Source organism: Vulpes lagopus, chromosome 11 (assembly GCF_018345385.1).
Source record: "Vulpes lagopus strain Blue_001 chromosome 11, ASM1834538v1, whole genome shotgun sequence".
In the NCBI taxonomy this organism is placed as follows: Eukaryota; Metazoa; Chordata; class Mammalia; order Carnivora; family Canidae; genus Vulpes; species Vulpes lagopus.
The window spans coordinates 47,146,130-47,172,353 of NC_054834.1; the positions used below are offsets into that span (position 1 = coordinate 47,146,130).

Here is a 26,224-nt window from a genome sequence, read left to right on the forward strand (position 1 = left end):
GGGACCTCCACTGCTATTCGGCACTTGAGACTCTAGCCTAGGGGGTGGCCAAGGCCCTCAAGGCCACCAGAGCTACCTCCCAGGGGCAGCCCACCAACGCAGCTGCCCCAGCCTCTGAAACATGATCTCTCCCCCTGCCTTCAGGAGCTGCTCCCTCCTACTTGAGACCTGATAGGAATCCAAAAAGGACAGGGTGGGTAGGTACCAGAATCCTCTGGCAACCAAGTAACAGATGCCAGTTATTCTGCATAAAAGCTTTTGGGAATCCTTCCTTGTACTAGAGACTTGGAAGGGGAGGGGGTGCTAGTGCCAACAGGGGGGATCTGAGCCCTGCCGATTCCCTGACTTCAGAAATGCCTCCCCCACTTAGGAAGACTGCCTTGTGCTTTTTCACTTGGTAAAGAGCCAATGATTTTAACTCTCCCTCATCAGCTTGGGGCCTGAATCCCTCAGCCAGGCAGGGGAAGAAGCCCCCCGAGGGCCAGCCACATCTCCTGACTGGGTGCAGAACGTGGCAGAGGGCTGATTCAGACTGGGGCTTCCTCCATGAGCTTCCTTAACAAACTCAGGACCTGAAGTCATCTTCTCCTAGGACAGATGAGATGAGGGGTATATTCTTCATGTACATGGGGGGGTAATAGAGGAACTCTACTGTTGACTTGAAAATAGGTTGTATGTGCAAGCATTTGGGGAAATTTCCATGGAAGTACACAGAAAACCTTTTGGTCTTCCCCCACTGCTCTTCCCAAGCTCCTTCAATTCAATGACCCTGCCCAACAGGTTGGGCTGGCCCAGCCTGAAGAAAAACCATCCCAAATCCTAACTTCAGCCTGACCTGTGTTGTGTGTCTGTGTGTTGAGTGAGCCCATCAGCTAGCAAGTCTTCTTAGAGTTAAAGGAGAGAGTGCTGGCAAAGAGCCAACAGATTCTTGGCCTACAAGCATTGCTTCTCTGTGATTTCATTATGCCATCTGGCTGCCAATGGAACTCAAAACTTGGAAGGCAGAAGACAATGTTATCTGGGATTCACTGTGCCCAGCACCCAAAGTGCCAAATTCCAGGAGGACAAGAACTTTAGCCAATGACAACTCATCCTCTCCTACTCCACCTCCTCCAAAGTCCAACTCAGGCCCAGGAGGTAGGGCAAGGTCACGGAGCCTCAGACATCCCAAGCAGAAGTGTCCTTTGAACCAAGTGTCCAGACAGTGGAGGTAAAATTGGAAACACACAGGGTAGAGGGAGACATTGAAGAAAACCTCGCTGTTGGAATATGTTGAAAAGAACACAAGCAAATTTAAACAGACCACTCTCTGGACATGACTGAAGCAGGAACGGAGGGCAAGGTAGTGAAGTAATCCAGAATTTCAATGCTTTTGAATGTTATTAGTGATACTGACCTGTGACGATGGGATCCCCGGGGAGGCCCGGGACTTGAGATATTTGTGTAATTTATTTAACTTAAACAGCATTCTCCTTTTGTTCATTTTGGTAATAAAGTGATTTTGAAATGTGAACAAATGCATGTTTTTGGGTGGGTTTTTTTTTTTAAGATTTCATTTATTTATTCATGAGAGACAGAGAGAGAGAGGCAGAGACACAGGCAGAGGGAGAAGCAAGGTCCACGCAGGGAGCCCGAAATGGGACTGGATCCAGGCATTCCAGGACCATGCCCTGAGCTGAAGGCGGTTGCCCAACCGCTGAGCCACCCAGGCATCCCGTGTTTGGGTGGTTTTACAGCAAGGCAAAGCAAGTCACCTCCAGAATAAGCTGGCCTTGCTATGCACTGTCCTAGAAGGAAATAACAGGCAGCTAAGACCAATTCACCGACACGGTGGAAGATTTCAGGACACTTCTCTCATGGTGGATAAATCATATGGATTAAAAAAAAATAGTATGGTATGAAAGAGTTAAACAACACAGCAAACAATCCTGATCTGGCAGACGTGTTGAATTGTGCACATGCCATTAAAATTTATACTTCTTGAGTACACATGAAATCTTTACAGAAGTTGATCACCTTATAGGCTCTAAATCATTTACCTCTCAACAAATTTCAGAGAATAGGTATCCTTCCACAGTCTCTGGCCACAATGCATTGAAGCTACAAGTCAATAACAAAAAGATAACTTGCACAAAAAATAATGCCTTTAGAATTTTTTAAAAGATATTTCTAAATAACTCAGAGTCAAAAAAGAGATCATATGGAAAATTGAAAACCGACTTAAACAAGAATGAAAATGCTGTGTATCAAAACTGTGCAGGGAGAGGTACCTGGCTGGCTCAGACAGTAGAGCATGCAACTCTTGATTCCCCCTCTCCCCCATTGGGTGCAGAAATTACTTAAAATATTCAAAAAAAAAGAAAAGAAAACAGTTGAAAACTAATAAACCAGATGTTCAATCATGGTAGTTAGGAAAAGAAAACAAATAAACTCAAAAAAAGCAAAGGAAAAAAGATAGTAATGATAGTATAGCTATCAATGTTTATTGAATGGTTACTATAAGCTATGCACTCTTCTAAGTGTTTAAGTTTTTAAGTCTTAGCTCTATGAATCTTCCCAACAACGCCAAGAGGTAAATACTATTATTATCCCCATTTTATGGATGGGAAACTGAGACTCAGAAAAGTTTTAATTAAGTTTCACATTCAACACAACTTCATGAACATGAAGGAGCTTAAGATTTCAAGCCAGGGAATCTGGCTACAGAGCTTAAGCTCTTAACTACTACAAAGTTGAAATCTTAAGTGAAATGAATAAATTGCTAATAAAATATAATTAACTAAAATAGAATTAAAAAAAACAGAGGGTGCCTGAGTGGCTCAGTCAGTCAAGCATCTGCCTTCTGCTCAGGTCATGATCCCAGGGTCCTGGAACCCAGTCCCTCAGTGAGGAGTCTGCTTCTCCCTCTCCTTCTGCCCCTTGCCCCTGCTCATGCATATGCACACACACACACACACACACTCTCTCTCTCAAATAAGTAAATAAAATCTTAAGAAAAAAAACAAAACAGTAGAAAGTCTGTTAACTATTAAGTAAGAGAAAACACCAGGCCCAGACACTTTATTTTTTTAGAATTGTTAAAAAAAAAATTAGATTTCTGGTCCAATTGTGTGTGTGTGTGTGTGTGTGTGTGTAACATATATATAATGTACAATATATAATATATTATATATAGTTATATATATAATATATCATATATATATCTGGTGCCCCAAGGACTCAGGCTATCTCCAGCTCAGCTCTCTGCCCTCCCCTGGTACAGAATGCACCATCATGGTCCAACATGGTTGCTAAGGCTCCAGCCATGAAAGTCTGAGCAGGAGGGAGGGATTTAAGAAGAGCATGTCCATAAAACATTGCCTTGAACCAAACACGTGCAACACTTCTTATCCTCCGTTCATTAAATGTAGTTATACTGCAAAACCTAGCTGCCAGGGACTGGGAAATGTGTTCTTGCAGCTAGATAGCCGTATGTTGAGCTAAAATTCAGGATTCTTGTTACTTAGAAAGGAGAATGGGTACTGGGGTCAGCTAGAAATCTCTACCATATTGTCTAATGAGATTTCTGAGGCTGCTATACATTTGATACCAAATCCAAAAAAGGACATTATTAAAAAGAAGAGCTACAGGCCACAATCAAATTATAAACAGAATTGCAAAAATCCTAAAAGAAAACCCAGCAGTGGGCTTATCCAAGTAATGGTTTTTCCCAGGGTGGTTTACATTTTTTAAATTTATCAATGTGATTCACTACATTAACAGCCTAAGGGAGAACCATGTTCTGCCTGACATGGAGGCATTTTTTAAAGGTATAATAACTTTAAAATAAAAATATAAAGAAAGGAAAGAAAGAAAGAAAGAAAGAAAGAAAGAAAGAAAGAAAGAAAGAAAGAAAGAAATAATAATTAAGACAGTCATATTAGCATAGAAATAAACAAAGAAACCAATACAAAAAAGTAGTCCCATAACAGGCCTGTTCGCGTCTGAAAACCTAGTAAATGACACAGCTGGCACTGCAGATAGCTCAGGAAAGGACAGAATATTTAAGGAATGGTGTTGGGGAAATCAGTTATCTAACTGGAAAAAAAATAAAATTTGACCCTGACCTTGTATCATTTACAAAAAGTCAATTCCAGATGGAGTAAGAACTTTTCTGTAAGAGTTTAAACGTTTTATTTTTTTTTAAAGATTTTATTTATTTATTCATGAGAGACACAGAGAGAGAGGGGCAGAGGGAGAAGCAGGCTTCATGCAGGGAGCCTGACATGGGACTCGATCCCGGGTCTCCAGGATCACACTTCGAACTGAAGGCGGTACTAAACCGCTGAGCCACCCGGGCTGCCAAGTTTATGTCTTTTAAAAGACAATATATTAAGGGACGCCTGGGTGGCTCAGTGGTGGAGCATGTCTTCAGCTCAAGTCATAATCTCTTGGTCCCGGGTTCGAGTCCCACATCCAGCTCCCTGAATGGAGCCGGCTTCTCCCTCTGCCTCTCTCTCTGTGTCTCTCATGAATAAATAAATAAAATCTTTTTCAAAAAATTATACATAGAGTTTTGTGTGTATGAAACTAAAGACTTTATTAACCTTGTAAAAATAAAAAATAAAAATAAAACAGACATACACCTTATATGTGAGTATTGGAGGGCATGAAAAAACCGTGAATAACCCATCAAAATACTATGAGTGAATGTCTCTGGATAGTGATTTTTTTATTTTTCATATAAAAGGCAAAAGTTTAAAACTTTTAAAAGATGACACATCAAAATTTATTTACGACCTTGAAATAGAGAAAGATTTACTAAGCAAGTAAACAAGAAGGACTAACAATGTAAGAAGTATGATTTGTTTTCTTTATACTTTCTGGTATTCTCCAAATAATTCACAAGGGCCTAAGTGCTATATTAATTGTACAATCATAACAGTTTTGAAGTTTGATAGACATTAAGCCACTTTGTACTAAAAATTCTGCTGATGTCCATACTTTTTAAAAAATTTATTTATTTATTTTAGGAGTGGTGGAGGGACAGAGAGAAAGGGTGAGAGAGAATCCCAAGCAGATTCCCTGAGAAGTTTAGGGCTTGATCCTGCAATCCTGAAATCATAACCCAAGCAGAAATCAAGATCAGATGCTTGATTTCCCAGCTAACTCAGCCACATCCCCAGTGTTTATACTTTTAAAAACTCATTTCAACTCTAATGTTCTATACCTTAGGCTGAGTGGTGAATACAAAAATGTTCGTTATATTATTCTTTACATCTTTCTGTATATGAAATGTTTCATAATAGTGTTTTTTGATTGCTATTGAAAAGTAAATATATGATTGTAGTTTTTTGTTTGAGGCAATAATTTTTAGGAGGAGGAGGAGGAGGAGGAGGACTACTGAAAGGGAGCAAGATACTCCCTCTCTGAGTTTTGGCAAACACCAGGAATATGAATTTGCATCTTTGGCCATGAGTAGCTATGCAGCCCTACTATTGGTTTTTTTCTAGAGAATTCTAAAATATGTGACTGGTGGCCAATTAAATTGCATCAAGGGATGTAAAAGCAATCTTTTTTCTGGTTCCAATAAACCTCATTTTATTCTCTGCGTCCTAAGGTTTTATTTTTCCAAAATGATCCTTTACTCTGAACAGCTATGAAATTTCAGTTTATTAAATACATCAAAATAATTAAAAACAATCTTTCTCAAAATCCTTCAGTATTTGCCTCTAAAACTCTAGTATTTGCAGAGAGTTGCAAAAAATGCAGCGTTTACATTAATATCAAAAACACCTTCAGCGAATTCCTAATGAGGAGCAAGCCCTCTGATCATTCAAAGTAGCGTCTATAGATAAGGTAATACTCAATTTCAGGTTCGATAAAGCCAGGGACCCAGAGGCTCCCGCCCCCCACCCCACCCCCACCCCCGGATCTGGGGGACTGACTGGTCATCAAGTTCTAAACTTCAGAAGTGAGAAGCAGATTAAAGCCTGATACGCTTTGCTGATTTTATTTAGCCTTTCCCCCCTTTTATGTGACGAGTCCTACAGCGATGGATTCTGAGAACCTCAGAGCAGAAGGTCAAGCGCACGTAAAACCTGGACGTGCACCGGGCGCGCTCACCTTTGCTCCACTTCTGCCTGCCCCGCGGGGAGAAACCACAACTCCCAAGAGGCCCTGCGGCCCTGGGCGGAGCCGTCCCCTCATTGGCTGTTCCGCAGCTCCCGGCAAGCGGCGATTGGCCAGGCCTGGGGAGAGGGTGGGACTAAGGCAGTTGCGGGACTGGGAGCGGTGACAGGACGGCTAACGCGGGCTGGTGGTGCAGGTCCAGACTCCGGCTGCAGACCCAAGACAAGCATGGCTCCGCAGTGCGTCTGCGTGCTGGCTCTGGCGGCTGTGCTGCTGCCAGGCGTCTCCACCATGTCCAGAGTGAAGGGCCGGGAGCAGCACATCCCTTCTCACTTCAGCCAAGGCGAGCGCTTCGCCATGAAGGAAGCGCTGAAAGGTGAGCCGGGTCCCTTCGCCAGCGATGCTCGGGTATAGGTCGGTCCCTCTCTCCGTGGCCGGCCCTGCCGCCCCACTCCCACCGCAGAGGGTCCACTACGGGACCTGCAGCCGCACCGCACTCCCCAGCCCGAGCCCCAACACCTCGCGCCCCGGCGTGGGGACGCCACTCTTGTCCCAGTACTGGCTTCTGGGGACTCCGGTGTTCCCTGCCTCGCCAGGATCCTGCCCGAGCTCCACCAGCTCCCCGTTGCCTTGGCCTTCGCCAGCCTAACCCCGGCTTTGCAGTAGCTTTTATTTGTACCCTTAACCTTCGGAAGTTTTGACTTGTGTTCAATCTCCGCGATATCTTAAGACTGAATTATCTTTTTTTTTTTTTTAATTTTATTTATTCATGAGAGACACACACAGAGAGAGGGGCAGAGACACAGGCAGAGGGAGAGGGAGAAGCAGGCTCCGCGTGGGAGCCCGACGCGGGACTGATCCTGGGCCGAAGGCGGCACCAAACCGCTAAGCCACCCAAGCTGCCCAAGACTAAATTATCTTAATCTTACCTACAGTGGAGGGAAATTGAAGCTTAGGTCAATTGAATGACCTTCCCTTGGGACCTCACAAGCAAGGAGTGAGCACTGGGTGATAACATCTATCACCTGTAGGATCCACCCAGCTCCAGGGAACTCCACCAGGAGATGTGTGAGATGTTCCAAATCTCCTCTTCTAATTAAAAGACATCTCTCCCCTAGACCTCAAACCAAGGTTAAAAACTCATTTGCCTTCTCAGTCTGCATTTTCCAGGAGAAAAGAGGAAAGGTTCTGTTGCGCACTAGATCCTATGGGATAATGAGATCCTCCTCACCACTGGGCTTAGCTCCAGTCTTTTCCCCTTTCATTAAATAATGAATTAAAAGAAACTGCCTACATAAACATGTGCTGCAGGATGCAGGGATCAAAAGCTAGCCCTCGTGATTGAATATAAATTGTGCATGTGCCTGAGGGATTGATTGGTCTGGAGGCAGAGCAGAGCTTTCCCAAAGCATAGAACAAATAGTGAGTTCTCTGAAAGCCAGTAGGCAGCTGCTCACCAGTGTCTTTTCACCCAGGAGAAAGCAAAAGCTTTCTTATTTAAAGAACCCAAAGTAGGGACCTTATAACCATATGACTATATGGCCTATATATACTGTATGGCCTATATATATACCTATATAGCCACATGCCTCCTGCTCCAGCTGTGAGCAGGAGGCAAAACATTTGAGTTCAGATTTTGAGTTTGTCTCCTATGGATTCATTTTTCTGAACCTTGACTTCCCCATCTATGTGGTGGGCTGTGATGTAGGGTTGATCCTGAGCAAAACTGATTACAGAGCTAAGTTCGTCTTTCAGCAGCACACCCTTGACAAATGCACTGCCTAGATGCATTTGTTTTTCCTAGTGTGTTCTGGAATATCTAATCAAACATTCTCATAATTTATTGCATTTCCTCTCCCATTGGTGTTTGCATTTAATAATGAATCTCTTTTTTTTTTTTTTTTTTTTTATGAATCTCTTTAAAGTGTAAAGCCAGGACTCCTGGGTGGCTCAGTGGTTGAGCATCTGCCTTTGGCTCAGGGCCTGGTCCCGGAGTCCCGGGATCGAGTCCCACATCGGGCTTCCTGTAGGGAGCCTGCTTCTCCCTCTACCTATGTCTCTGTCTCTTTCTCTCTCTGTGTCTCTAATGAAAAAAATAAATAAAATCTTTAAAAAAAAAAAAAAAGTTTAAAGCCTTCATGGCTCAAAGGGATAAACCTAATAGCAATTCAGGAACTGAGGCATCTGGGTAAAGTGGAGAAGATTATTGAGGACTGAGGAGTTGGTTTGGGAACTCCTATATCCACCCCTTCCTAGGCATCATGTGCCCAAAAAGCTGGCATTGGCTGAGAAATCAGCGAGACTCTGGATGAGCCAGTCCATGAGGAATAAGCCTACTCTCTGCACATAAAGCCTCATTCATGTAGGGACCCAGAATGGTGGGCTCCTCTGGTTCATTGAAAGGATAATGGTTTCAGAGGCCGAATGAGGCTTAGAAACAATTTATAGCAGCTCCCCACTTAGGGTCAAAGTCCAAAATTTACTCCTCCCCCCAACCCACATCCATCTTGGACTTTAAGACCCATATTAGTCTAACCAAACCTGAAAGACCTGGGTTTATAGATCCCATTTCTGCTGCTTATTTCAGGACAGCCCTGAGCAGCTCCCCTCACCCCTCTAGGCTTGTTTTCCTCCCTTCAAATTAGAGAAAATAGCAGTGCCTACCTCCTAGGATTGTTCTGCCTCCCACAATAAGATCATGAACGCAAAAGAACTCTATGCACAGAGGGCTGTGGTGAAACCAGTGGTTGTTATCAACTGTACTCTTCCATGGCTCTCTGTCTCTGACAGGTGCCATCCAGATTCCAACAGTGTCTTTCAGCCCCGACAACATTAACACTACAGCCCAGGCCGAGTTTGGAGAATTCATTCGTACAGGTCAGCCACAATCTGTGGAAAGGGGTGGGAGCACAGTTCTCTTACAAAGTGATAAAGAAGCTTCTTTTGTTACTGACCAGAGGACAGTAAAAATTTCTGTGGGTGTATTTTGAGTTTATACACAGTGGGGAGGAATGCAAGCTCTCTAAGAGTCAGAATGGAGGCAGGGTAGAGACTATAGATTTATTTGGCCCTTGAAACACTAAGGCACACTGTTGGGCTGGAGTTTGAACTCTCCCGATCTTTGCCCTAAATATATAACAGTCAATAAATATATAATCAAAAGTTAGGACTAAGAAAGGAATTAAAAGGCACAGCATAAAGAATAGGGTCAGTGATATTCTAATAGCCATGTATAGGGACAGATGGTAGCTATACTTGTGGTGAACAGCATAATAGATAAACCTGTCAAGTCAGTAAGTTGTGTACCTAAAACTAAGGTCACATTGTGTGTCAACTATACTCAAATTAAAAAAGAAAAAAAAAAAAAGATAGGACTAGGAATTCCTTCTTCCTGTGCAAGCTTCTGGAACTATACTCCATGCTTCTCCCACCCCTACCTCCATACACACACCTACACACCTATGTACACACTCCACCCATGCAGGCCCTTCCCCAGATTCTTTACAGGCCCATTTCTGTGTTTTGAGGCAGTCAGCAACTTTGAGCTGCCATATCAGCTCCTCACCCCCATGTGAGTCCAAGAAGGGATGGGTCAAGAAGAAAAAGGAGACTTGCAACTCCCCACTCCCTGCATGGAAAGCTCCTGGAGAGTAGTGAGGCCCTCTTCCTAAATAAAAGAAAAAAACAGCCCCTCCAAAGTTATCTGGGGTTGGAGGAGCTGGCCTGGGCACATCAAGTGGCCCCCTCGCTAACACTGTCTGTAACCTGAGTAATTGACCCTGAGAGAATCCATACCCACACACGTAAGTGTGGCCTTGTGCTAGACAGAACAATCTTCCCTCTGTATGACACACACAGGAGTATTTTTTTAATCTCTCTCTCTCTCTCTCTTTGTAATATAAGGGTCATGTTTGGTTCCAAGTAATTTGGATATTGGGGACTAGTATATTTAAAATTTAACACACACTCGTCATCTGTATAGTCCTGCAGCAGATACTTGTGATGTGCATGTTACAGATCAGACCAAGCCAGATCTTGATCTATTAGCTGTTACCATGATGGAATCTTGATATGCACATTGTCACGTAGTAGTAGCACATTTAAATATGAGGAAGAGGAATTTTAGAGATTGTCCGTGCAAATCAGGAATCAGACTGGCTTTGTTCCAGAAGGCTTCCTATAGGACACTACACCTTTTTAAAGAGGGGTGGGGGGACAGGTGGACATTTTCTATCAAATGGTAAGAAAACCAAAGGAAATTGTTAAATCTGGCTTTCTCTCTCCCCTTTCATCCCTTTGTCTCCAGTCTTTCCTACAATTTTCAAAACTAGGTTTATCCAACATGAAGTCATAGGAGAGTACAGCCACCTGTTCACTGTCCAAGGCTCGGACCCCAGCTTGCAGCCCTACATGCTGATGGCTCACAGTGATGTGGTGCCTGCCCCTGACGAAGGCTGGGAGGTGCCTCCGTTCTCTGGGTTGGAGCATGATGGCTTCATCCATGGCCGAGGCACACTGGACAACAAGAACTCTTTGATGGTGTGCAATGCCTTGTTTTCTCTGCTTTGGGGCACTAAGGATTCACCCAGGATGGAAATGTTCTGCTGACCCCTGGGAGGCAGGAGGTTATGGTAGAAAGAACCTTGGCTTCAGGAGACGTGGGTTCCAGCTATCACTTGGTTACTATCCTTTTCTGGGTCTCGATTTCTCAACTATGAAATAAAGACTAGAGTACGTGATATCCAGGGACCCTTTCAGCTCTGACACTGATACATTTATGCTTTTCTCCAGGTGGTAAAGGAGCTTATGCTTCCTCACATCCCATCCCCCAGGGGCCACTTGAATTTGTTCTCTTTAAAGAGAGCCTGATGCTAGCCCCACCAGCCCTGATGCAGGCAGCTGAATGTTACTGATGCCTTGATATTCCCTCTTCCTTTGTGCTTCTACCCCCCAGGCAATCCTGCAGGCCCTGGAGCTCCTGCTGATCAGAAACTACATCCCCCGAAGATCTTTCTTTATTGCTCTGGGCCATGATGAGGAGGTACAACCTCTTCACCCCATAAACCATCTCTAGAACCCCTCTTTAGGGTGGGAGTGGAGGGGTGCACTCCAGTCCAGTTTGCTCCCCAGCTGTAGGGCCTCCAGAATATGGTGTGTTGGTTTGCCAATTCCTATGGGTATCCACACGCCGGAACTATCTAAGGCCCTTGACCAAAATGCAGATTCCCAGACCCAGTGCCACAGATTTGAATTTGTTTTTAAAAGGTTTTATTTTTTAGAGCAGTTTTAGGTTCACAGTAAAACTGAGAAGGTAGAGAGACTTCCCTTATGCCCCTACCATACATGCACAGCCTCCCCATTATCATCATCCCCACCAGTGGGGTATTTGTTACAACTGAAGAACCTACATTGATACATCATAACTCCCCACAGCCCTAGTTTACATTAGGGCTTACTCTGGGCATCCATTCTGTGGACTTGGTCAATTGTATAGTGACATGGATCCACCATTATAGTTTCATAAAGAGGAGTTTCACTGCCCTAAACATCCTCTGTGCTCTGCCTATTCATCCCCCTCTCCCTTTCCCAATCCCTGGAAACCACGAATTTTTTTTACTATGTCCCTAGTTTTGCCTTTTCCGGAAAGTCATATAGTTGACTTTCCAGAAAGTCATCCAGTATATAGCCTTTTTCAGATTGGCTTCTTTCATTTAGTGATAGGCATAGATCTGAATTTTTAACAAACTCCCTGGTATTATCTGAGGCAGCAATGACACTCTGAGAAACATGGGTGTGATAGTAAGAGAACCAACAGGGAGCAAGGAATCAATGTTTTATTTCTAGTGATGTCACTTACTTTGACCCTGGGCCTGTCACTTCATCTGTGAAATGAGGGCAGTTTGGCCCTTCCAGCTGTGACTTTCCAGGGTTCTGTGAAGCAAGACTGTCTAGGCCCCTTCCTCTCCCTCCCTCACCCCGCAGGATGGAGACAGGGCAGGGAGATTCTGGAGCTCCTAGCTATGTTCAATGGGTCTCCATTAGCTATTGGAGGTCTGTCTGAGAAGGACAATGGCCATGGGTTCAATGTCTGCAGGTGTCAGGGCAGAATGGGGCTCAGAAGATCTCAGCCCTGCTCCAGGCAAGGGGTGTCAAGCTAGCCTTCATTGTGGACGAGGGTAACTTCATCTTGGATGGTTTCATTCCCTACCTCAAGAAGCCCTTTGCCATGTGAGTACAGTACCCTATCCCCCACCTTAGAAGGTGTTCTCACCGCACTTCAGATGACCCCAGCCTGGCATCTGTAAGCCATACTGAGACAACTCTTTATTTTACTCCTCTGGCCCTGAACTCGGACCAGTTTTGGGCTCCCCCTTCCCTCTCTTCAAGTGTAGATTTTTTAAAGCATTATGAAGCCAAGCTGCTAGACCAGCAGACCACTGTGCAGGTGGGCTCATGGGCTCATGGGATAATTCAAGGTGGGAGGAAGTCAGGAGGACCCTCTCTGATCTCTGCTGCAGGATCGCAGTCTCAGAGAAGGGTGCGATTGACCTCAAGCTGCAAGTAAACATGACTCCGGGCCACTCCTCAGCTCCCCCCAAGGAGACAAGCATTGGCATCCTCGCAGCTGCTATCAGCCGGTAAGCAACATGGGCCCTGTTCCCTTGCCAGACTCGGGATGGAGGACCTGGCCCTTTCCCACTTTGGGTTTGAAGAGGCTAAGCTTCCTGCCCTGAAGCTGGGCTGAGAAACCACAATGGGGGCTGCAGGAAGGACAGAGCCACCAGTACCCAGGCAGGGGTCAGGGGTCAGAAAAGGATCTACCCATATTGTAAGCAAGAGCTGGCCCATAAAAGCTAGGTCAGGATGTAAGGGCTGCAGGCTGTGGGTGAGCACAGCAAGGTCTGTAACAGCAAAGCTTACCTCCAGCTGGGTTTTCTTAGCAAAGTGGGAAGAAGAACTATATTAATTCAGTTAAATATGGGTATTCTCTACCAATGTTTAAGGCTTTGTGCCCAGTGATGGGCATATAGCAGTAGAAAGAAACAGCCCCTTTCCTCAAGGAACTCACAGTTAGCAGCAGAGACTGATAATTCTGCTACAGTGTGGTAGGTGACAAGGAGTGGTGCCTACTTGGCCTTGGTAGATAGGGACAGCATCTAGAAGTAATCCTGCTTATGTTTTGAGATCTCCAAACAGGTGGATCGGTGGTGATAGAAGGTAAATGGCAGACCTCCTGGCCAGACCTGCTGAAAAACCCTGTCTCCCTTCTTCTTCCCTTCAGATTGCTGATCTTTAACTGGGGTTGGGGAAAGTCCTGAGAATTCCATTTCTCTTCCAGCCTGGAGCAGACACCACTGCCGAACATGTTTGGAAGTGGGCCATTGAAAACGACATTGCAGGAACTGGCAAATGAGGTAGGGAAAGGAGCCTCACTACCCCTGGTCAGCTGTGGAAGAGAAAGAAAGAGGGGCAGAAAAGTAGTTTCCAGAATAGAAGAGCCCACTGCTGACCCGTGCTATGCACATGCTCACCTATTTTAAGCTAGAGGCTGAGCCGAGACATAGGATCTGACTTCTTCCCGGGAGTGTTGGTGCTTCTCTGAGACCCTAAGACCTGACACATCCAGGCACCCTTTGGGAGCTGGTTCTCAATCATCCTTGAGGCTGCCACTGAGGGCCCTCGTGGCAGATCTAAAGCAGGGAGAGACTCGAGCCTCAGGTACAGTGACCCTGTTATGCTGACCCCTCAGAAATCCTGATGACCTGGTTTCTTGCTTTTCAGTTCCCTTTTCCTGCCAATATTGTCTTGAGAAACTTATGGCTGTTTGGGCCCCTTGTAAGCAGGTAAAGTTTTATCTTTCCTTCTCTCTCATCCTCCAAACCAAACCTACTCAGTCCCCTCTCCCTGGCTTAGCTAATCATCCCTTAGCCACCAAATGCTACACCTAATCCATATATAGGATGTCCCTCCTAGTCTTAAAGGTCTTCAAGATTCAGGAAAGTGGGTGATCTTCCAACCCATTCTTTCTCCACATTGGAAAGTTCTTCCTTATGTCTGACCTTAGTCTTTTGGCTTTAGGTTAATGGAGAGGAATTACATAACCAGTGCACTGGTCAGGACCACGATGGCACTCACCATGTTCAATGCAGGAGTCAAGGTAACATCTCCTAGATCATCCCCTACACCTTTCCCTCCCTACACCTTTCCCTCCCTACACCCGCGCCTCCATCCTTTGGCTTTATTTCCTGGCCCCTTCTTCCTTCTCTGATTATAGTTTGAATAATAGGAAGGCCCAGGGCTGAACTGTACAGTGCTATCAGTTGGGTAATCCTCAAGAGCAAGTGTACCAACCGAGGTCTACAAACCCTCTGAAATTGCTGGCCAGATTTTGTACATATGCCTTTTAGGGAGTGTCCATGGCCCCTCTCAGCTGCCTTGTGTCTGTACTCCTTAAAAAACAAAACAACCATTAAAAAAAAATTATACTAGTATGAAGGGGAGTTATTTGGAAGTTAATTTTTGTGAACTATACTCATTCAACTTGTTACATATTTACCTAGCATTTTGGTCATGTAGCCTAAGGTTCTAACTTTTCTACCTATCAAGGATCTTTTGATTACTCTTTATCACACTTTGGAAGATTTATTCATCTAACAAATTTAATGACTGATTAATGTATTTTCCCCTCATGCTCCCCTGAGTCAAAAGAGAGAAACTCACTCACAATTTATAAAATCTACATATATAACATCTAAAGGCAGATATTAGTCATTTCCCAAAACACACTAAATACTGGGTAGTCTTAACAAATATGAATTCTATATGAAGTTCACTCATAGAAATAAATTATGAGTGAATTATTACTTTGATAGATTTTTCTTCTCCAAGAACTACTTTTTGGCAAATTGGTCTACTTCCAGTTGGATTGGCCACTAAGGGGCATCTCTGTTTAAAGGAACAAACCACAGCCAGAGCCACACTGGTTAGCTTGGGCCTATGACTTTCTGAAATCTTGAGAGAAGTGAGACTGTTCCCAATGACTACCAGCACTACTTTAAGGAATGCCGCCTTACCTAGCACACATGGCCTTGTGGAGGTCTGGTCATCTGGAGCCCAGGTTGAGTACAATGAATGGCACCTCAATTCCTGCCATAACTTAACTGGACAGAGTGTCAGCCAGACCTGAGCTGTCTTCACCAGCTGTCTAGAGTGTTCACTGAAATAATAATACTGTGTCCTTGCATGTGAATGCCATTTTATCTGTCCATAAAATTTTTATCTGTCCATTGTCACATTTGTTATTCCATTTGATCCTGTTCACAGCCCTCCTGGTACCATCATCCCCATTGCCAGTCGGGAAACAGAGGCACAAACAGGTCATAATTATTCAAAATCACACGGCTAATTTGTAATAGCCCAGCTCTCCTGCCCCTGGTAGTGCTTTTTTGCACCAAACCAGTTCAAAGAAAGATTCAGAGTTGGAGTCCGTTCTATTATGGCCTCTGAGGAAAAAAAATCCACTCAGAGTCGAATTCTCTTCTTCTCTGATTAGTCTTGGGTTCTTCCTGATCAAGCAGAGAACAGAATCAAATTTTGCAATTAGAAGTGGGAAATCACTATCATCATCCCCTTGGGGTTCAAACACACCGTGACGGGGGCCTGCAGAGGCTCTGGGTGCCCTGGCCTGAGTAAGCAGTAAAGTGCAAGAGGCATATCCAGGGCGCCCTGGGGAAGAGAGTGCACACAGTGCCAGTGGTGCTGCATGGGGCCAGAAGAGAGATGTCTGTGTGGTCCTGGAGAAAACAGTCTTGCTCTGAGAAGTTCTCAGTGAAACCCACCGGGACCAAGAAGCATGGAGATCTGGCCTAATGCACAGACACATCTCTAATTCTGAACATAACCACTTGTCAAGGGCCCAGAGGAGACAAGGGCCAACTAAAAATGAAGCCCTGGACCTTTCAATCAAATTGGCTTCCTCTTTCTCTACTGGTGGTAGTTGGCCTTTCGGGGGGTGGGGGGGGCAGAGGGTGGAGCTTATGTGGCTCAGGCCAGGGTTTGTGATTCTCTCTACAGATGAATGTCATCCCCCCGATGGCCCAGGCCATAATCAACCTCCGGATTCACCCTGCACAGACAGTCCAAGAGGTAGGTGACATCTGTTCCCAACCAGTGGTTTGGTATCAGGGATGTGTGATCCCCAGGATCTGGGTATAGCTGCATTCCCAGGGCTTGGCCAACCACCATTTTTCAACCAACATTGGTTTATTCAATAACATTTGTTCAACCTTATTAAGAGGCTTCCAGGAATCTGGCTAGGATAGGAGATCTCTGGTTTGGGGGAACTTGGAGTCTGACAAATGATAACAATAGTAGCAGACATGTCCCACAGGCTTGCTTGGTGTGTGGCACTGTTCTAAGATATATGCATGCTCATTTAAAGCCCACAACCATCCTATTATCATCCTTATTTAACAGGGAAACTGAGGCACAGATCAAAAAAGCAGGTAAGTGACATGCCCAAGATTACACATATAACAGTCTAGATCCAGAACCACCACACCAGACCACAATCAAAATGATTAGGGATGAACAAATTGCTAAAGGACCAGTGCAGAGAAAGGGACTGTCACTACCTCTGAGGGTCAAGAAAATCTTTTCTGACCACTAGAAATCTAAGCGGGGATGTAAAGGACAGATAGGACTTTGCTAGAAGCCAGGTATTCAGAGTCAGGCTAAGGTAAAATCAGGCTAAATAAAGAGGACGACAGACCAGGCAGATATGGCAATGGTGAAAATGGAGTAGTAGCGTGGGGTTCAGAGCCTTGTGAACCATGCTGAGGAGTTTGGGCTCTAATCTGTGAACAGAGGGAACTTCAAACAGGGCCATGATGTCCTTAGATGTGCTCTTAGGGAGATGGTGCTGATGGCAATGCAGAGGAAATGCCAGAGTAGGAAGAGACGATTGTGAAACTGTTAGAGCTTCTCAGACAGTGGACTGAGTGGTGGTGATGGGGTGAGGAAAGGCACCTGCCACAGTGGGAGACTTGGGTTCAGCAGAATGTGATGTGTCATGGGTAAAGGGAGAGAGAAAGGCAGGATGACTCCAAGGTTTTTAACCTGGGTAGTTGGCCAGGTGCTGATGCCTTCAGCCAAGATGGAGCATTCAGGAAGTAGAGCAAGTTCACAGAGAAATATAACGGTTTAGAAGTTTAGAAGCTTAGAAGCTTATAAGTTTAGAAGCTTATAAATTATAAATAGGCAATTATAAATACATCAGGTCTGGAGAGAGAATGAACTAGAGATACAGGCTGGGGTGTTAACATAAATGAAACCTCTAGAGTCAATAAAATCCCACAGGAAGAATGTGTAAAATTAGAAAGAAAGAGGATCGAGGACAGAGCCTGGCAGTGGCCTGCTACAAACATCAATTTAAAAATGATTAAAATCAGTGGGTAATTGCAAACTGTGATGAGTGCCATGATGAAGAGGGACCAGGTTCTAGTGGAGAATGTAAGGGGGAACCAGACCTCGGATAGGGTCAGATAAGGCTTCCCCGGGGAAGTGACATGTGAGCTGAAAGGTACAGGATTGAGCAGACATGGTGCAGAATGTTTGGCATCTGCAGGAAAGGCTAGCTTACTTAAACAGCAGGTTGTGCTAAATAGGAGTTCAGGAGACAAATGTAATCCTTCAAAAAAATGATCTCAAGAGGCAACCCAACAACTATCGAATGACTAATAACATTCCAGAATTAAGCAGGGTTAAGGGCAGGTGGTGTTCCCTGAGTCTCTGATGCAGATCCTTGAGGGTCAGCCACACTTAGACTTCTGTGGTCTTTTCTCCCTAAATTCTTCCCCCTGGAGGGTTTTGTTTGTTCTCACATAGGGTGGGAGGCACACCCCTCACTGCAGGGGGGCCGGCGGGGGATGGATTGATGGCCTGCCCAGCATCACCCAGCATTCTGGGGAAGCTGGGACCGGTGTGAGCCCTGGGCTCCACTGCTTTTCATCGAGTGCCAACCTTTGTCCTCTCCCTAGAGGATCATGGGGCCAGGAAATCACTGAATTCCCCCCATTGAACTTCTTTCTACCAGTTTTTTTCCAGCCTCATTCCAACTCCATGCCCTTTCCAAGGGCTGTTTTCCACCAGCTGGGGCTTTCATCTCCCCAGCTTCTGGCACTCTTCCCTCCTCTCTATTCCCCACCAGAGTGGCCTTCCTTCCCAGTCTATCTCATGAAATCTCTGAAAGCCCTGGGCCCATCCTGCCCACCTGTCCAGCATCCAAAAGCATACAGCATCCTTTGGTTCTGATCCCTCCCTTGCCTCGTGCCCAGTTCCATCATCAAGTTCCATGGGCTGGAACTGCTGGGCTGGATCCTGTGGGAGCATGAACAGTTCCCAGAACCGTCTTCCTCCAACTCTAACTGGTCTCTCCCATGTTGTGGGTATAGAGAGGTCTCCATCACCTATGTGTGAGCAACAGTCTTCAGAAATGTCATAGACTACCCTGTAGAAGGTTCGTCCTGAATGGGCCTCAAGGAGTAAAAATAAGGCCACTAGGAGATGCTTCAGGAAGCCCCAACTAGGAGAGTTGGGGAATATGGCATCTTGGATGGTCATGAGCTTCTCAGAGGGTGGATGACGTCCACCTCTCTATAGAGTATTGTACCAAAGATTCCTTCCTTTCTTCATTCATTGCTTCACCAAGTGTTTACTGAGTGGCTGCTATGGGCTAGGCATTCTTCTAAGTGCTTGGGAAAATGGTGAACAAGACAGACAAGATTCCCATTCTGATGGCACTTATGTTCTAATGAGTAAGGGACAGCAATAAGCAAGTGATCAAATACAGGAACAAGCTGATTTTTTCAAGAGATAAGTACCATAAAGAAAATCATAGGATGATGTGTCACAAAGTGATTGTGGGGTAGGCATGGAACAGCAAGTCAGTCCTCTGAGGCGACATTTACCCTGCAACCCGACATAGAACAAAGATCTGGGAATGGCAGTAAGGGCACTGGCCTCTAGTCTCAACAGAGGTGAAATAGTATGTCTCATATATACCATAGCCTGTGGAGGATATAAAAATATATCAAATTAAAAGGGGAGGGGGAGATGCCTGGGGGGCTCAGCGGTTGAGTATCTGCCTTTGGCTCAAGGTGTGATCCCGGAGTCCCAGGATCAAGTACTACATCGGGCTTCCTGCATGGATCCTGCTTCTCTCTCTCTCTGCTTGGGTCTCTGCCTCTCTCTGTATCTTTCATGAATAAATAAATAAAATATTTTTTTAAAAAAAGGAAGGAGGAGAGGGGTGAGATACTACAGGAAGCCATACATCAGGTCATTATAGACATTCATAGCCAAGTTGCTCAAAAGCAGAATGGATTATAACTTAGCATGGTGGTGAGCCTTCTGCCATGGAAGTATCCAAGCCCAGGCTAGATGACAGTCTGTCCTGGGCATTAGTGAGAGGCCTTGCCTTACCACAGGATGGAGGCTGGACTTGCTAACTCTAACTCTAAAGACCTTGCCAATTTTTTGGTATCCCTTGTCCTGGCCTTCAACACATTTATCATTCACTTGAGGGAAAAACATATCTACACATAAAACAGAGGAAAAATCGTAACATTATGGTAATGTGCTATAAGGGCTGTAGAAGCTCAGAGTGATGAGACTCATGTGCTCTAAAGTAACCTTTGAGGTCCCTCTTACCATTCATGAATCCCATCCTTGTGCCCCTGATTATTGCCCAGGGTGGCTCCTCTATTCTACGCAAATAACTAGCATATGTTGAGTGTTTACTATGTGCCAGGAACCTGCCTGAGTACATGACATATGCTAATTCCAGTAGTGGTCACAACCACCTTCCCAAGCAGGTGCTACTGTTATCCTTATGTTAACATATGAGCATGCTGAGACACAGATGTTAAGGAGCCTGCTCAAGGTCACACAACTATAAGTGGCTGTCCATGGCACGAAGTGTGCTGTCACTCCTCGATTTTTGTGCCTGCCCGCCTCCCTGATCAGATCTTGCCTCTTCTCCATCTGTTTCATGTCCTTCCTTTGAATTTCTGCTCAAAGTCCATCACCACCAAGGTGATGGAAGGAATCCAAGGAGTCCATCTTAATGAACACCATCCTCATTCAGGCCCTACTCCACCCCACCTCAACCTGCATGTGCTTTGATGGTAGTGAAGCATCATCCTTGTGAGAAACCAGGTTCAGGTACTCAGCCCAGCGACATTAACTGTACAATCCTATTATACAGTTACTTCATGAGGTAACTCATGAAGTGAGTTTTTATTGGTTCATATCTTTTAAATTTCTTGCATCCAACATTCATTGCATGCCTTTTATGTTCCTGGGACGGAAAACACAGAAGAGAGGTAGCCCTCCTCTTGCATCAGAACCTGGCCTGTGAGTTAGCAGGAAACCTGAGCTCTTGTGGCTTCCAACTGAGGGGGGATCCTGTCTGTGTGCCCTCTTCAGTTTCTGGGGGCAGGAGTATTCAAGTAATTTGGGATAACAAAAAAAAAAAAAAAAAATTGGGATAGCAGGCCCAGTCCCAACCCCCACCTTCTATGGTGATGACTAGGAATCTGCCAGTTGGTTGAAGATATAGCAAGACTATGTGCTAATTCTTGAATTAGAGGGTTTAGGGCAAACATGCTGGAATGAAAATAAGCTCCGATAAGTGAGTTATGCACCACCACCACCACCCCCAACTAATCCAACAGCAAGGAATTTGGTTTGGCTCAATGGTAGTTTTTAAGCCAGAAATAGGCCTCATTTCCTTTCCAGTCTCCACTCCTAGCATGTTTCTAGGCGACACTGCCATAAAAAGGGGTACTCTTGAGTTAATGCCCCCCATAGGAGTGGTCCTCAGCTATGGGACACCCCCCCTTTCTAAGGCAGAGGCAGTTCTAAAGCACCTGCTGATCAGATGGGTCGAGACCAGTGCTGGGGCTTTCCCTGGGTGGCAGGGTAGACTTGGGGGCCACTCTAAGCCAGCCTCCCAGTCCATTTCCACATGTCTCCATGGGACCTGATCCTCAGGGTCTGGTCTACGTCCTGCCTGGGACCAGGACTTGTGCTGGATCCAGCTCTAGTGGTTTCCGACTGAATTTTCTAGGAGCTTCCTCAGGTTCCTTCCTGAGGAAAAGAGGCAAAGAGAAAACTTGAACACCAGTCCCCCCAACTCCTGACTTTTTGCCTGTGTTGAGCTCATCTTCCTGGCTCCAGGGCAGTTGGTTACAAACAGGAAGCAGGGATGCCCAGAGAGGAGAAAGAAGAGTGCGTGACCCTTTCCTCAACTGTCTGAAACTCCCAGGTTGATGTGAGGTCATCACATCGATCAGCCTGCCTCAAGATGTCTGTGTTCCCCCCTTCCTGTGGTGTCTTCTGCATTCCACCTAGCCCATGACTCAGCCCAAGAGGAAGGACACACAATTTCCTGATTTCTCCAATTCCCCACCTGCCTCATGGCCATAAGGCAAGCCTACTGAACGTTTAACTTAAACCTACTATGCTGTAGATCCCTTGCCAGAAAGACCCAACTCTTCTCTCTACTACAGCCAGTCAGCTGAAGTTGAGGTCCCAGGGCAAAAATGAGCTCCCCTGTAAACTCCCAAGCCTCTGCCTTCCTGGAGAGAAATCAGGACTGTTTCAATTCATATAGTACTTGGACAGCAGATAGTTAAGAACTCAAACTCCCTTTGTTTGCTCCCTCAAGGTCCTAGAACTTGTTAAGAACATTGTGGCTGACGACCGGGTCCAGTTCCACGTGTTGACCGCCTTTGACCCCCTGCCTGTCAGCCCCTCTGACCATCAGGCCTTGGGCTACCAGCTGCTCCGCCAGACCATACAGTCCATCTTCCCGGAAGTCAACACTGTTGCCCCAGGTAATGACTTCATCAGCTGTGGCTGGAGGGAGGTGGGGGCTGGAACTGTTTCCTATCTAATGTCTACTGCCCCACCTCCACCCCAGCTGTTCAGCCTGGAAACATCTGGCTGCTTCCCCTCGTGATGAAACTGGAACTGTATTTTCCCCTTGGAGTGGAAGTCAGAAAGCAAACAGGAAAAGAGCAGAAACAATAAATTAGGTCAGTCATGCCTGGGTCCTAGCTTAACCTAGACCAGCTTCTCTGGCATGGAGGACAGGGTCAGCCCCAGACCCCCACCCCCAGCTCCTCTGGAGGAGCCACAGAAGGGGCCAAGTTTCTCCTAGGCTGGTTCTGATCCTTCCTGGGATAACAGCTCAGCAACAGAGCTCAGAAATGCCTCCCCACGTGTACCATTTGCATGAACCCCCTTCGTCTCTCCCAGCCCAAACCAGTTCCAGCAGCAGTGCCTCTGTGCCCCTTCCTTAATCTTCCAGCATACCTTCCAAACCTATGCTAGGTAGACAGTGGTTCTCCAACTTGAAAGTGGAAGAGGATTACCTAAGGAATTCACTAAAGTGCAGATTATCTGAACCTACTCCTAAAGATTCAAGCTAACCAGATCTGGAGAGCACCCTGGAATCTGCCTCTTTAACAAATTCCCCCAGAGGATTCTGAGACTAGTTGATGACTAACTGCAGTTTGAGGATCTCTGGTCCATGATGTAAGAAGAAAATGCTCTAATGCTAAGCCTTGTGTCCAGGTATTTTTAAATCTAGATTTAATCATGGATTCCTTCATTTAAGATTTTATTTATGTATTTGAGAGAGTGAGAGCAATAGCAAGTGTGGGGAGGGAGAGGGAGAAGCAGACTCTGCACTGAGCATAGAGCCCGATGTGGGACAATCCCAGGACCCTGAGATCATGACCTGAGCAGAAATCCAGAGTCGAGCGTCAGAAACTTAACTGGCTGAGCCAGCCAGGTGCCCTGGATTCCCTCATGTTCTAAGTGCATACTTCAGCCCTGCCTCTGTGCTGGGCATGGGCCCGTAGGAGCGCATACAGTGAAGCTCTGCATCCATAAACTCAGATGTGAAAATGGCAGCCTTGGTTTTTAATCAACTTAAATCTGGCTTTAAGCCCCACTCCTCAGGAAATTCAACCTCCAGAGCTATTGAGGCCTCCAAGCACCACCCCACCACCCTCCTTCTGTATCGGGCCCTCGAGATCTTAGGTGGCAGCATAGCACGGGAGCCCCTCAGCTAGTGGTCATCGGTCCTTGCAGTTACCTCAGACATCCATTGCCTAGCTAGAAGGTCACTTCAAGTTGGAGATTTCCTCTGATTCCCTGGCCTGTTTGGAGAGTGGGATCTTTGACTCTAGACCTAAGACTCCACCTCCCTGAACACACCAGGCAGCCATCCCCTCTGAGGCCTGCCACCTCTTCAGACTCCTGCCACAGAGCAGGGCCTAGGTCTCCACCATCCAGGGACCCTGGCCCTCTAGGTCCCTGATTCTTCTTTCTTGGCCCTCAGAGGCTTTCTGCACTACTCTCTCCCTTCTGGGGCACCCACCATAATCTCATTAACAGAGTTAGATCTTTACAGAAAAAAGATAGGCAGATATCAACTAGTAGAAACCCCCAAAGCAAGGGCGTAGTTACCCATTTGAAACCAGGAGTGGAAAATGGAACAAAACACAAATTAACATCTCAAATCATCCCACCATTCTTTAATTGGTGCTTGAGGGGGTCTTTTCTCAGAGAACTCTCCCAGTGGAGACAGGTCCTAGCCCTAGCTGGCGAGTGGGGTGAGTGGCTACTACCTTCAAGAGAGCATGATACTGGAGAATATCCTGGGACTTCCTTAACCTGAAGCTTGATTTTTGGAAGACAAAGTCAGCCTTCAGAGGATGAAAATAATAGGAAATTGTGTTCTGCTTTAAGAGGACTGCATTTTATAGCAGTAAAGCTCCCTGGAAGGTGTTTATTTCTGATCTAGGGTGATATAAAGAGAACCAAGGCAATAAAAAACTGATATCTAGATTTCTGGAGAGCTATATTTCTGAAATAGCCCAGCTAAGGGTATAAAATGAAGGTATTGGCCTCCCTGGTCATCATGGAGAGAGGACACTTCAGTCTGGATCATTCAAGGGATAACTCACTAATACACTTGGGAGGAGGTTTCATGCTTCTGGCTGAAATGGTGTTTTATTAAGGTTTTGAGAATGGGTAGCCTGAAGGACAAAAATTCATAGCTGCAGGCTCCCAGGAGGGGCCAGGTGACGTTCTTACGATTTTCCAGTCAACCCACCTCCAATCACTACCTTGGCTTGATGGCTCACATAAAGCCCCATTCCTCTTGATTTTCCCTGTGTAGGTATTTGTATTGGCAACACAGACAGCAGACACTATACGAACCTCACCACTAGCATCTACCGGTTCAACCCCGTCTACCTGCATCCTCAGGACTTCCGTAGGTGAGTGGAACAAGTTTGAACAGGAAGGGTGAAGGAGGAGATACATCTGACCTATCCCCACCCCATTCTCCTACCAGTCCACAGAATGGGGGGAAGCCAGGGTTTAAACAAACAAAAATGAAGACATTATTGAACCCACTGGCCAACTTTCATCATTGCCGGAGTCTTGCCACTCCAGAATGTATGGGAATTGGCCACTGTTTCTCTGGGATGATTGGAAAGAACCTGATGCTAGTAGGACCTTTGGGTATGATCCCTCCCTTTGGAAGAATACTTACCCTCTGGACTTCATTTTCTCCCCCAAAAAAGGAGACTCCAGATTTCTCAATTACCACTCAGTGAAATGCAGACCCATATAGGTCAAAGGTGGACACATGCTTTGAATTCTCAGAAGAAAATACACTATAGGAATCTAAGACATGATCACCAATTTTAACTGCTATGTGTGAATTACTACTTTGTGGGTTCTTCAGCATATTTGATAGATCTTAATAATAGCTTTTACGGATTTTGCTTGTTTTTTTTTAACTGAAGTAGCAGGTTGCTACTCTTCATTTCTTTTATCTTTGAGGTTACTTACATGTGTGGCGTGTGGAGGCACATTGTGAGCACAAGATCTGATGGGAAGTTTCTAGATGAAGTAGAGGTCCCACAGGGACCCTGAGCAGTCACCTCCCTTTCCTTTTATTTCCCTAGTAATGTAGGGGCCAGGGACTCTGGCCTAAGAGAAATAGAATTAAAAAGATAATTTCCCCTCTGAGGGGAAAGTATCACATATATTTCAGAGCAGGAAACAAATGTGAACTCCCCAGGATTTTATTATTATATTCCTGCACTTTTTCTTTGCCATGGGCCGGGACCCTGGAGAAATGACCTACATGTCATCTTCTTACAAAAGGCCTCTCCCACTTGCCCACTTCTTACCCCCTGGAGACTCAAAGGCCAGTGGCTTCAGGGGATGTGAGGTAGGGGGTACTCAGTAATAGCACTTGTTCTACAGCAATTGGCTCTCTCCTCTCTTTCCCAAAATCTCTCACTCAGCATCCATGGAATCAATGAGAAAATCTCAGTCCAAGCCTATGAGACCCAGGTGAAATTCATCTTTGAGTTTATCCAGAATGCTGACACATACCAGGAGCCAATTCCTCACCTGCACGAACTATGAGGTCGAGGAGCCAGCTGGATTAACCGTGCCTACCCGGGGCAAAGCTAATGTCGATGAAACTTTGGGTCAAAACCACATTGTGATCCATCACCCACTTGCCTTACTCACTCCTGAAATCACCAAAGAACAAGGCCAAGGGTAGAGAAGTGCTGGCAGGAACCTCTTTTCTTCCTTCTTCCAAACATCTGCATCCCTTGGCTGACCAACATTTACTGCCTTCTTGTCAGTATCCTAGAAGTTACTGGGCTTGTTTGTCTTATACAGGTTATTTAACTGCTCTTTGTTAAGGCCTGACTTGACAAACAAAGAATTAGAAAATCTCAACTGGTTTTTACCTTCTAGAAGTGTTTAATTTAGAGCATGCTTGCCAGGCTGCCCTCTCCATCACTTACAAATTTCTTTTTGCTGTAACTTCCTTTCTCTTCCTCCCCCTTCCCTTGGATTATTTAGCTGGCCTTTCATCTCTCCTCTCCTGCCCCTGCATCCCTCGCCCTGCCCTCCCGTTTATTCTAATCTAGAGCAGAACTTAGTTATATTGTGATACTACTGTAATTACCACAACACCTGGCCAAATAAAGCGGGCTATGTGGCA

At 45.5% G+C, this 26,224-nt stretch overlaps 1 protein-coding gene across 2 annotated transcripts; it reads left to right on the plus strand.

Annotated features, from left to right (window-relative positions):
• Window positions 1-1,208: 1,208 nt before the first annotated feature.
• On the plus strand, window positions 1,209-26,224 carry PM20D1 (peptidase M20 domain containing 1). 2 transcript variants are annotated; one of them, XM_041722551.1, is made up of 14 exons: window positions 1,210-1,342; window positions 6,308-6,487; window positions 8,902-8,988; window positions 10,418-10,650; window positions 11,066-11,152; window positions 12,206-12,339; window positions 12,630-12,749; window positions 13,451-13,526; window positions 13,894-13,955; window positions 14,191-14,269; window positions 16,186-16,257; window positions 21,842-22,010; window positions 24,368-24,467; window positions 25,509-26,224. In XM_041722551.1, the coding sequence occupies exons 2-14, from the start codon at window positions 6,340-6,342 to the stop codon at window positions 25,630-25,632; spliced, it is 1,491 nt and encodes a 496-aa protein (XP_041578485.1). In that variant the 5' UTR covers window positions 1,210-1,342; window positions 6,308-6,339; the 3' UTR covers window positions 25,633-26,224. The 2 variants fall into 2 exon arrangements, with proteins under 2 accessions (XP_041578486.1, XP_041578485.1); XM_041722552.1 differs by lacking the exon at window positions 11,066-11,152 and having other exon boundaries at window positions 1,209-1,342.

Excerpts from the sequence above, each read along its gene's own strand:
- PM20D1 (XM_041722551.1), top strand. The coding sequence starts at position 6,340 with ATGGCTCCGCAGTGCGTCTGCGTGCTGGCTCTGGCGGCTGTGCTGCTG. Across the intron at positions 6,488-8,901 it reads CATGAAGGAAGCGCTGAAAG|GTGCCATCCAGATTCCAACA; the intron begins GTGAGCCGGGTC and ends TGTCTCTGACAG. Across the intron at positions 24,468-25,508 it reads CATCCTCAGGACTTCCGTAG|CATCCATGGAATCAATGAGA; the intron begins GTGAGTGGAACA and ends TCTCTCACTCAG.